This window comes from Gracilinanus agilis, chromosome 3 (assembly GCF_016433145.1).
Source record: "Gracilinanus agilis isolate LMUSP501 chromosome 3, AgileGrace, whole genome shotgun sequence".
NCBI lineage: Eukaryota > Metazoa > Chordata > Mammalia > Didelphimorphia > Didelphidae > Gracilinanus > Gracilinanus agilis.
Genome location: NC_058132.1, coordinates 164260137 through 164272475, shown reverse-complemented (window position 1 = coordinate 164272475; position 12339 = coordinate 164260137). Strand labels below are relative to the sequence as shown.

Genomic DNA, 12339 nt, shown 5'->3' with positions numbered 1-12339 from the left:
AAATATAGAGTTACAGTGGCAAATTTAGGTTTGATGTCTAGGGGGATCTTCCTAGCCATCAGAGGTGTCTTCAGGATGTAGTGAGTTCTTATCTGAGATCATCTAGCAAAGGCTGGATGTCCATGTGTAGAGTATGTTGTACAGAGGCTTTTGAGTTATGTATTGGACTAGATGACCACTCAGGTCCCTTTGAGTTCTGAAATTCGGGGGTTCTCTGCAGTGTGAGTTCTAAGGGGGAAAGATGTTATTAATGGATGTCATGGAAAGTTTCACAGGAGACATTTGAGTTAGGTTTTAAAAGGAATAGGAATCTATTAGGTCAGAAAGGGAAGGCAGGGTACTCGAGGTATAGGGAACAATGTGAACAAAGCCATGAAAGGGGAAATGCTAGAGTTGGTAGGCCAGCTGGCCCAGAATTGAGAAAATATAAGGCTGAAAAGAAGGAGTAGCATCAGGGGGTCTTGAAATTCAAGTCTCTTAAGACCCTGACTTTACTTGATAAAACAATAGGAAGCCATTATATAGGAGTGATATGACTAAACTTTTGCATGCATATCAGAGAATTGTATCCAGATAGATTGGAGAAGAGAGAAAATGGGGCCAGGAAAACTTGTTAGATTTAAAATATTCCAGGTAAATGGTAATGAGCTTAATGCTAGTGAGAAAACAGTGGGAATAGAGAGCTGGGGATAGATGCAAAAGGTGTTGCAGAAGTGGATTCATTAAAACTAACTGGATTGAAGAGGCATAGGAAAGAAAAGACCAAAATTTTCAAACCAGAGAATAAATGGATAATAATACCATTTAAGTTGAAAGGAGCCAGTTTAGGGGCACGTAAAGGAGGTAAGCTCAGTTTTGGTCCTTTTGTATTAGGTGCTGGAGTGACAATCAGATTCTCCATCTGTCCAAGAGTGATATATATATACATATATATATATATATATATATATTTGAGAATCGTTTGGATAAAAACAGTATTTGGAAGCCAAGGGAATTTATAGGATTGCCTAAAGAGAGTATAGACGTGATGTCCTAAAAGTTTGAGAGCAAGTTTTAAGTTATTTAAAGCTTAAACCTGCTCTCAGACTTTTGGGGACACCCTGGAAAATACTCTGATCAATTAATATTCTTGCAAAATGCTCACTTTTAAGGGATTGGGACAATAAACTAGCAGAGAATATGAAAGGTAAGAGAATCAGGAGAGTGGTGTCTCTAAAATATAGGGAGTAGAGAATATTAAAATAGATATATTCTTTCCATGGGTCAAAATTTCTTTATTCTTTTATTCTTGGTGTAGAGTCAAAAATTGAAACATCAATGACCTTTAAAAAGAGTCCTTTCAGGAGGATGGTTGGGTACAAACCAAATTGCCAGGGTTGAGGCATCAACAATCCTGTTGAGAACTATTTCTCTCCTCCCACACGCACCCAGAAGTATTTCAGAAAAGAGAGATTATGGTTACATTAAGTAGAAAAATTGAGGGAAGGCTTTTTTTTTTTTTTTGTAAAGATCATGAAGCCTGAATATGTTTGTAGAAAAAAGGATATTAAAGAAATCAAATTTACAAAGCCTATTTAGGTTCACTGTAAGGAAAAAACAACTAAAATTGTCTGAAAATAGAATGGACTTCCCTAAGTAGTGGGACATTTCCCCTTACAGTAGATCTTCAAATGAAGGTTGGATGATGATTTTGGGGTGATGTGGTAGACCAGATTCCTGTTGAGAAGTGGACTGAATTAAAACCTATGAGATTTTTTTTTTTTTTTTTGCTACTCCATGCTTTCAATGACAGTTTGTTTTTTTTGGTCAGCATTACCATTAGGTAAATTGAGCAGGAAATTAATCCAGCATATCTGGATTTCAGGAAGAAATTTTGACAGTCTCATAATTTTCTTGTAGGTGAATTGGAAAAATTAATTTGTTCTACAGTCATTTTTCAGTCATGTCTGAGTCTCTGCTATTGGGGTTTTCTTTCTTTCTTTCTTTTTTTAAAATAACTATTACCTTCCATCTTAGAATCAAGGCAGAAAAGCAGTAAGGGCTAGGCAATGGGAGTTAAGTGACTTGCCCAGGGTCACATAGCTAGAAAGTGTCTTACCTCTAGTAAGAGGTTAGATTTGAACCCAGGACCTCCCCTTTCTCTAGGCCTGGCTCTCATCCACTGAGCCATCCAGCTCCCCACTGTGGTTTTTTTGGTAAAGATATTGGAGTGGTTTGTTATTTCCTTCAGCTCATTTTGTAGATGAGGAAACTGAGGCAAAGAGGCTTAAGTGACATGCCCAGTATCATATAGTTAATAAGTGTCAAAGGTTGGATTAGAATTCAGGAAGATGAGTATTCCTGAACCCAGACCCAGCACTCTATCTACTGTGCCACCTAGCAGCTCTAGAATAATTAATAATGATAAATTTAGGTAGATTTGGAAATAGTTATTCAAGGAATAGATGTTAACTTGAAGCAAGGCCCCTAGTGCAGCCGCTTGAGACTCCTTGGCCTTGTTCTATAGTTTTGCTAATGTCTTAATCAACAAGCACTAATTAATTGCCTAGATAATAAACACTGTTAGATTCTGGAGATACAAAGACAACAAAATAAACTCCGCCCTCAAGAGACTCAATATAGACAGAATGAAGACATCAATGGCCTATTTACCAGAATTATACATGAAACTAAGCCAGGATTAGTTAATATGTTGAATGATAGATTCAGAATCTAAAATTATCACTATGGAACAGAATGATGGACTGATTTTTAACACAAAATTTAACAGGGCTAAGTATAAAGTCACAGGGTCAAAGGCTTAGAACTAGTTGGGCTCTCAGAGGTCAATTTATTCCATTCCTTTTATTTTATACATGAGTAAACTTGAGCACCGACATGCTCAAGGTTACAGAGTGGCAAAGCTAGAAATTGCCTCCAAATTACTCCCCAGACCTCCAAATTCAGTTTTTCCTAATGTATCTTCTTTTACACATAGGTTGAAAAAACAACCCAAAACTTTTAAGGATAAGATATGAGAGATGTGGCTAGACAGATAAGATGTAAAAAAGAGCTGAGAGTTTTAGCTACTGGTTCAACTTCAGTCATCAACATGATGTCTGTTTAATTGATGCTTCCCACAGAAGTTTGTAGAAAACTGGTCATTTTTTGAGGAAAGACTTCATTACATTATGGATATTCTGAATCTGAGATACTCCTGGTGGGTCCAGGTAGAGATGTTCAACAAGTAGTTAGTGAAGCTGGCCTGGAAATCAGGAGAGCCATGAGGATTGTATAGGTCTCTGTGCAGAAAGATAATGATTTTTTAGAGTTGATAATTTAACAAACAGGAGCTGATAACTTCACTAAGAGCAGATGTAGAGAGAAGAATCTAGGACCGTCCTGGGATATACCCAAACATTGCAAAGAGTGAAGAGTTGTAAGACAAGAACAGTATCATGAAAATCAAAGAAGGAAAGAGTATCCAATAGTAAGGGTTGGTCAGTAATGCCAAATGCTGCATAGTGGTCAAAAGAAGAATGAATAACAAGAGAATCATTGGTAACCTTGGATGGAGGTAGTTTCATTTGGATGGTGTTAAAAGTCATATTACAAGGGATTGAGAAATTAAGTGTGCAAGTAGAGGCAAGCATAGGTATTTTTTTCTAGTTTGGCTGTTATGAGAGGAAATTGGACGATGGCTTGAAGGGACTTCAGGCCCAAGTAAAGACATTTTAAAGAGAAGTGTAATGGGATTTTAGGTTGACTCAAGAACCATTTATACATTGCTTTCTGTATTTATAAAAAAAAAATTGGGGTTTAGATTCCTTTACTTGGAAGGTACAAAGAACTTTATTGATCTATAAACTGTAGAGACACCACGTTTCAACTACTTTCTCACACTAACTGGCCTGTGTCACAGGAGAATGTAAACCTTTGAGAGCTACTGGAAATCATTTGTGTTTCTTTTACCCATCAGTAATTTGCAAAGGAGCAGTTTGCAATTTGTCTAAGCTTTTCAACTGCTAGTACCTTCTTTCTTAAAACATCTTTTTGTATCTAACTACTCTGTATTTACTTTATTCTGTCGTACACCCACACACATATATGTACAACCTTGTGGTCTTTCTGCTAGGATGTAAATTCCATTAGAGTAGGGATTGTTTCATTTACTGCATTTGTATCTCCAATGCTTGCACAATTGTTCAGCCATTGTCCAACCCTGACTCTCTGCAAACCAACTTGGTTTTTTTTGGCAAAGATACTATAATGGTTTGCGTTTTCCTTCCCCAGCTCATTTTATAGATGGGAAAACTGAAACAAACAGGATTATGTTAACTTGCCCAGGGTCACATTGCTAATAAGTATTGGAAGTCAGATTTGAATCTAGGAAGATAAAGTCTTTCTGACACTAGGTTGGGCACCATCCACTGTGCCACTTAGTTGCCTGCCCAGAGTAGGTGCTTAACAAATATCTGATGATTACAGTCATTCTGCAAACCAAATAATACTGGAGCTGGATGAGATTCAGGAGACCTATAGTTTAGCCTCCTCGTTTTGCAGGTGAGAAAAGTGGTAGGAATTTTCTGTCACTTGGAAGAAAGAAGTGCTTTGGGGCTGCCAGCTTTCGCCTGCTCCTCTGAATAAGAAGGAAATGCAAATCCCCGCCAATTCAATCAGCCTCTAATTTCAACAGTCCCCGCCCAGAGTTTGGGGCAAATAAAAGTTATCATCCAAGTCCCCCTGGCCCTTTATGATTTAGAAGGGACCTCAAACAGGTATTTCTCAGCAGCAGTTTTCCACTTGCTGACCGAAAAATGTTTGGGGTTGGGGTAAACAAAGGGGATGGGAATTAAATTCTTTTGCAATAATCAAGCATTGGAAACCACTTAATGATGTTGCGCTGAGAAAAAGAAGCCTTCCTGCCACAATCTCGCGCGCTCAGCGTGCTGGGATAGGGAGCTTCCATCATCTTCCGGTAGCCGGTTCCGCTTCCTGTCACGTGATCGGCGTACACTCGCCACACCCACTAACCCGGTTCCAGCTCGGTCCGCAGACGGACACGTCACTCTTTGAACCTCAACCAAACTTCTTAGAGCACGTTCTGGGCTTCTCCGGGTCTCTCATCTTTGGGCCAGTAAAACCTCGGCGGGAGCGAATAGTCCCGCCTCATTTCTGCTAAGCGGCACGGCCAGCAGCTAATGAGACAGGAGAATAGTCCTTGTCTCTCCGCCCTCATGATTGATAGACAGCTTCTTGACCCAATCCATTGCCGAAGGATGCGGATGGGCGCTAAGGCAGCCAATGGAGGGGGTGGAGCAGGAGACTGTCAGGGTTGGGTGCACCGGCCGCTAAACGGATGGCAGAGAGAGAGAGGAGCTGAGCCTGGCAATACCCAACCCAGGTAAGGGCCCTGAGGGGGTAACCCGAGGAGAAGGGGCGGGTGCAACGGGGAACATCTCTGGCTGGGTGATGTGCTAGGGTGGTTGGGCCTAGAGAGTGGGGTGTCAGCGGGGTGAAGGGAATGGAGAAGTTGGGCCTCTGGAGATGCTGCAGGGGAGGGAAAGGGAGAGTGGGATGGGATTGAATGGGATGTTATACGTGGTGGCACTGCAGAGGCAAGGGCGTGGGATCACCCCCTTCTTCAACCCCCAGTTCCCACCGCAACGAAGAAAGGAGGGGGAGGTGGAGTCTCCCATCCAGGAGAAGGGGCTTGGGATCTCCAACCTGGGGGTGAAGCGCTTGTAGTTTCTGAGAAGGAAGTGGTGGCTGGGCAGGTCTGAGCTTGTGGGAGAAGTAAAAGCTGGAGACTAGTAGGGGGGAGGGGGGTAAGGAGGAGGAACTAAAAGATATGTTGTGGGAGAATATATAGGGGAAATTGTAGTTTAGGAAACTGGGAAGATTATAAAAATTAAGAAGGCTGTAGACCTTGCAGGGGGCAAAGTAGGTGAGACAGAGGGATGTAGGATTCACTGTGGTTTAAGAAAAAATAAAAGTAATAAAAAGCAAGCAAGTTGGGCCAGTGACCTTATTTATTTTCTTTACGCCTGGGCTGGGTGGAGGCATATTATATAAGTCGTGTCCCCAGTTTTCAGATTCCTTCTTTCGGGGTTTTCTGTTTTGCAAGCCCCTCTGCTGTACATTCTAGGTAGTAGTTCTCTAAGCTCTTCTTATTTCCTTCTCTATCGTCTTGTTTTCCCAGGTTTGCCTTAACCTCTCGTCAGCATGTTGGCTTGTAACTATTCCAGGTTTTGTACAAACTTGCCATAGCCTTGGCAGAGATGGGAGAACTCCCTGGAGTCAGGGACTATCTAGTCTTTATGACCTCAGATCGATAAAGCTTTGGGATCATTAGTCGATAAATACTTGTTCAGAGTCCTTAGAACCTGGAATAATTCAAAATTTGAGGATACTCCAAATTATCAGTTTTGGATGTGAAAATCAGGATCATTTTTTATGCCTATAACCTTAGACCAGGGAAACCTTTTCTTTCCTCTTTTCTTCAGGATGATTAGTGATGTGATACAGAACTATACGGTTTTGATTAAATGCTATAGACTACTTTAGGCTTGGTTCTGAATACTCTATGAGAAGAGACATATAATACTGTTATTTTCTATAGAGGTAGCTCACTTCCCAAAGTGCTTAAGAACTTTAATAACTGTTTCTAGGTAGATGAGCACTTAGAGAGTCACTGTGGTATAACAGATAGAAAACTGTAATTGGAGCCAGAAAGACCTGGGTTCAAAAGCTTTCTCTAAACATTCTGATTATGCCATCAGGGACAAATTACCTTTTAACATCTCAGTACTCTGGACAACTCTCTAAGATAAGTTGCAGGGAAGATGCTGATCTGCATTGGTTCCTTACACCAGTGAAAACAGAGTCCAAACCCTATCTCCCAAATAATAAAGAGCACCAAAGGACTACCTTACTCTGTAATAATTTTACATTTACATAGGGATACCCACCTCATTTTTCTGACAAGAGAAGACCTATTCTGCAATTTGAACATTAATGCAGCTAGACAGATTTCTGGAGGAGCTACTATGAAATGAGTATAGCCTTTTACTTCAGGGAAGAACATTTATCTTCTTTACTCCTGATTATTAGATACCATTAATGTTATGGAATCAAATGATTAAACTTGGAGGGTTAGTTATATTATTATAGGTCTTATGGTACAATATAACAGGACTCCTGAAAGGAGTTTGGTGAGATTTGGGATTGGGTGCCCTGGGTCTGAATCTTTACATTTATTGGTCAGTCATGACCTTTACATGATGTTATGATCCACCGTAACTTAGGGATGGGAAGAAATTGGTGGTAGCTTCAGTTGGAGTCTGGATTTAGAGGTAGGAATGATGTTGACTTGACAACCACTACCTAGTTCTCTTCTTTCTGAAAGTTTCATTGCTTTTTGTAATATCCTATCTTTGTTTCTTTTTACATATCCTTACTTTTCTTGTTAGCTTATTTTGCCCTTTTCTTGTCCTTCCTATTTTTTATTCCTTCTCTTTTCTATTCCTGTGCCTTCTACTGATACTCATTTTCCTCTAACTGTTGCCAACTGTCTAAACATGCTGTTAGAGTATAGTAAGTATAGAGTATAGTAAGTGTAGATAGTGTAGCAGAAGTTATTCCTCACATTAATACTGTTATATTTTTTCACTGGTACTAACTTCTTTGTCAGTTGCTTTTTTTTAATAGAGGTAAGACTCATGTATTCTGTAGTTTAATTCTGAATCTCTTTTCAATATTAATATGTTTTTTTCTGCTGAGGTCTCTTCCTCCCATTGCAGTTATAAAGTTGGCTGATAATATTCAGTAAATTCTTGAGTAAATGATTTTAGGAGACTTGACCTTTTTTCCCCTTTTAGCTGTTTGAGTGCCATCCGTTGTTATCTTTAATGCCAAGATGACCAAGCTGGGATTTTTGCGGCTGTCCTATGAGAAGCAGGACACTCTTTTGAAGCTTCTTATCTTGTCGATGGCTGCTGTATTATGTGAGTACTATCTGGATCTTAACTTGATAGCAGAGAGACCTTAGATCTGAGACAGAGAAACTCTATCTTTCCTTATGCAAGCTTCTCTCACCTCTCTCTTTTCATCCTAGCTTAGACTAAAGAAGATACAGGTTTGAATCCCATGTCAGATGCAAATTAGCTGTGTTCCTGGACAAGTCACTTAACCTCCCTGTGTTTTACTTTTCTGTTTATTAAATGGGAATAAGAGCACTTAGCTCAAAGGATTATTGTAGAAATATCATATGAAATAATAGTTATAAAGCACTTTGTAAATCTCAAAGTACTGTAAAATTTAACTTCTGTTATTATTATTCTACTTTCTCTTGCATTAATTTAGCTCTATGCATATAGAAAAAAAAGAAGTTTGCCTTTTATTCGCTCTACTTGAATTGGAAAGGAGATGAGATTAAGAAAAGCCAAAGCTAGTGACCATTTGGGAGAGAATGGGAGGTGTGGAGGGGAAGATCCATCTTGTGATGACTGAAATGACCACTGGTGAATCTTGGATATATGAGAGGGGAAGAAGACAAGCAATTATCTTCAAATCATATACCTATTTTAATATTTTAGAAAGCCTCTGTGCCTTGTCCTCTGGAATATTCTGATTTCTTGTCTCCTTAGGAAGCATTCATACTTAATTACATTAGTACATTTTATTTTCCTTACCTCTTGAGTTCTCTTTATAGTTAAGTCTGTTTGGGGCTGCATAGGAAAATTTTCGTCAGAGTGGAAAAAAGCAATGGTTTTGGAGTTAGACGATCTAGGTTCTAATCCCATGCCTACCATTTACTATCTGAATTGTCTTTGGCAAATTACCTTCTTGGGCTTCAGTTTCCACCTCCATAGAGGGTATAATGTTCTCCAGGTTCTGCTCATTTCACTCCACATCAGTTCATGTAGGTCCTTCCAGTTCTTAAAAAAGTCAAGCAGTTCATCATTCCTTATAGCACAATGGTATTCCCTCATCATCATATACCACAATTTGTTTAGCCATTCCCCAGTTGAGGGACAACCCTCTCATTTTCCAGTTTTTTGCCACCACAAAAAAGCGCAGCTAAAAATATTTGTACAATCAGGTCCATCCCCACTTTTTAAAATCTCTTTAGGGTACAGAACTAGTAGTGTGAACCCAGATATTTTAAATACAAATCTGGTGACCTTTCTGTGCTTCTTATAATGCTATGTTTATAGCATCCTACTTTATGTGGAAGAGATATTTATCTTCTTTTTTTATGTAGGTGTGGTCAAAAGGATAGATGATACTTTGTTTAGGGTTAATTTTGTAGTTCACTGTTGGCTTAAAACTGATCCAATATAACTACATTCTCTACAATGACTACTAATGCATCAGTTCTCTGGTTCTTATAGCTTTTTCCACACGCCTGTTTGCTGTTCTGAGATTTGAAAGTGTCATCCATGAGTTTGACCCGTGAGTACTTTCGATTATTTTGTTGTCATTTTTATAGTCTCAAACTTAGTATCCATTTTCTGATTGCTTTTCAGTGGTTAAACTGTTTGGTTGGGGGAGAAAATGATCATATCAGTTTGAAGCATAGTGTCATGCCCCTTTTAAGCATTAGTATCCATCTTGGCAGACTAAGTCAAATCTTTTAGGACAGGGGTTGGCAACCTTTTTGGCTGTGAGAGCCATAAACGCCACATTTTTTTAAAATGTAATTTCGTGAGAGCTGTGCAGTGCTCACAGTGCGCCCTCCTGTAACAGCGCCTGAAAAAAAATTGACTTTATGGCTCCTGCAGAAAGAGCCATATCTGGCCCTCAAAAGAGCCAGATGTGGCTCGAGAGCCACGTGTTGCCGACCCCTGTTTCAGGATGTGCAAGAGGCATTCCTGTTGTGTTTGGCTGATGTTTCAAACTAATGGAACAACCCAACTGGTCTCATTGTTCTTCAAGCAGATTCTGCATTCTCCCACTTTTATGCCTTTTCTCAGGCTAGTTTTTATGCTAGTATGCTTTTACCTCTCATCTCTCCCTATTGAAATCTTACCTACCTAAAATGTTTCCTTTTCTGTGAACTAAGGCAATGAGATGATAGAGTGGACAGAACCTTCGACTTGGAATCCTGCCTTAGGCTCTTACCAGCTCTGACCTTTGGCAAACCACATAATCTCTTGCAGCCTCAGTTTTTCCATTTGCAAACTGAGGATAATAATAACATCTATTAGAGTTGCTGTGAGGGTCAAATGTGATAATATATAGTGCACAGAAAACCTTAAAGCATTTTATATGTTAGTCCTGGTAATGTTTATGAACTCTCAGTAGTGTTTAATACCTCTTTTGTGTACTTATTTATGAATTTATTCACTGTTGTTCCGTATTTGAATGTCAACCTGAGTTTATAATCCATTGGTAACCTATTATTATTTTTGCCCTTCTGTTTTTCTTTCCTTGAAAATATGCAAAATCTTAGGCTTCTAAAGTCTGAATCTCCTAGATCCAAACTAATTTGTCAAGGTCAATGCTAGTCTTGTTTTGTCCCATTATGAGATGTAGAATTGGTCTAGTGATATTCTGGTGCTTAAATGGCATGGTATAAATGTGTCTTTGGGTTCCATAAGATTATATTAACTATATAAAAGCTAGGGCTGGCCCTGCCAAGCTGAAGAGACTTCACGTATGGGCTCTGTAGCACACACAATATGTCCATTGGACAAGAACTGCCCAAGTTAAGAGACATTCATCATTAGAAGGTTGGCCCCTGGATGTTCACTTTTTTTAGATATGGCAACTCATGAAAATCATCTATGAAGGCAGTCTGTGTCACTGTAAGGCATACAGCCCTGAGGAAATCATAGATCCTTGAAGTGTTACAAATAAATAGAAATTGCAGAGAAGGGAGAATTTGGAGATGCCTTTGTTGCCAGCTTATAGATAAAGTCAGAGAATTTCTTCTTGAAACTGAAGACCTTTGTACTATCCTGCTTGGAACATTTTGTTTTCAAGAGAGCCTAGGGCAGTGATGGCAAACCTATGGCACTCAGCTCCCACCTTTCTCCCCAAGTTTGTTACTAGAAAGGCAGAGGGACTCAGGCGGAACTGCTCCCCTCCCCCTCTCCATTCGCCTGATGACATTTTTTCACAACACCTGCCCCTCTGCCCAGCAGCCTAATGGGAGCTCACAGGGCATAAGGTGGGCAGCTCATAGGCAGCAGAACTGGTGGGGAGCAAAGCACTCAGATCCCTTCCTTCTATATTTGCTGAGGACATTCCTCACTTTACCAGCCCCTCTGCCCAAAAGCCCAATGGGAGCACTTCCTCTCTCCCCTGAATGGGGTAAGGGGTAGGCAGGACATGCCCAGCACTGAGGGGAGGGGCATGGTACATGGTCTGGAGGGGGGTGGGCATGGCACTTGGTTGAGGTTGAGGTGGGGGTATGGCCTGGCACTCTGTCTCTAAAAGGTTCACCATCACTGGCCTAGGAGAAGGCTGGATATATGTGGTGGCTTACTAAATGATGGTCTATATTGATGATATATATGACATGCAAAATTTTTAAAAATAAATGATAATAGGGGGCAGCTGGGTAGCTCAGTGGATTGAGAGCCAGGCCTAGAGACAGGAGGTCCTAGGTTCAAATCCGGCCTCAGACACTTCCCAGCTGTGTGACCCTGGGCAAGTCACTTGACCCCCATTGCCTACCCTTACCAATCTTCCACCTATAAGTCAATACTCAGAAGTTAAGGGTTTAAAATTAAAAAAAAAAATTACTTAAAAAAAATAAATGATAATATTCCTCAGGTTTCAAGTTTTAGTGCACAGAGAGAATTTTTTTATGACTAGAATTAACGTTTTCAAATCATATCTTTTGAGATGGCAAATTATTATCTTTGGGGTAGCCATCCAGCTGGAGTTGTCTGCTTACCATTCACAGCATTCTGTATTAGCAAGATACCTATTTGGTGGAAGCCTGCCATTGGCAAAATGCCATAATGGCTACTATAAGGTATTGACAATCCTTGTTATCTAGTGAGTTCCTGGACTTCCTTGGCTGGCTTTAGTAGCTGCCAGGCAAAACACAAGACTGGTAAAGAGATGTATTTAAGACTGCCTAAATGACTTCTTTGTTGTTGTATTGTTAGGATTTTTATGGTTTTTTTTTCCTTTATAGGAAAATTAGTACTTTAGTTATATGTGAGCAGGTGGAAAATAGGAATGATAAGATGTAAAATGATTTTCATAATTGACTTCACCTATGGCATTAAGCCAGCTTTATTGGAACACTGGTTCTGATTTGCCCCATAGAAGGGGAATTCTTCATTAATGTCATGTGAAAAGCAAAGCCCTTTGTTTTGTTGTTCACTGAGTGCTAGGAAT

General features: G+C 39.8%; 1 protein-coding gene across 1 annotated transcript in view; it reads left to right on the top strand.

Annotated features, from left to right (window-relative positions):
- Positions 1–5313: 5313 nt before the first annotated feature.
- Positions 5314–12339, top strand: part of STT3A (STT3 oligosaccharyltransferase complex catalytic subunit A) — a 28869-nt gene continuing 21843 nt past the window's right edge. Inside the window, exons 1-3 of the mRNA XM_044668351.1 lie at positions 5314–5383; positions 7860–7985; positions 9375–9435. Of these exons, the coding sequence (XP_044524286.1) occupies positions 7898–7985; positions 9375–9435 (149 nt within the window). The 5' untranslated portion in view covers positions 5314–5383; positions 7860–7897. The remainder of the gene's footprint in view (positions 5384–7859; positions 7986–9374; positions 9436–12339) is intronic.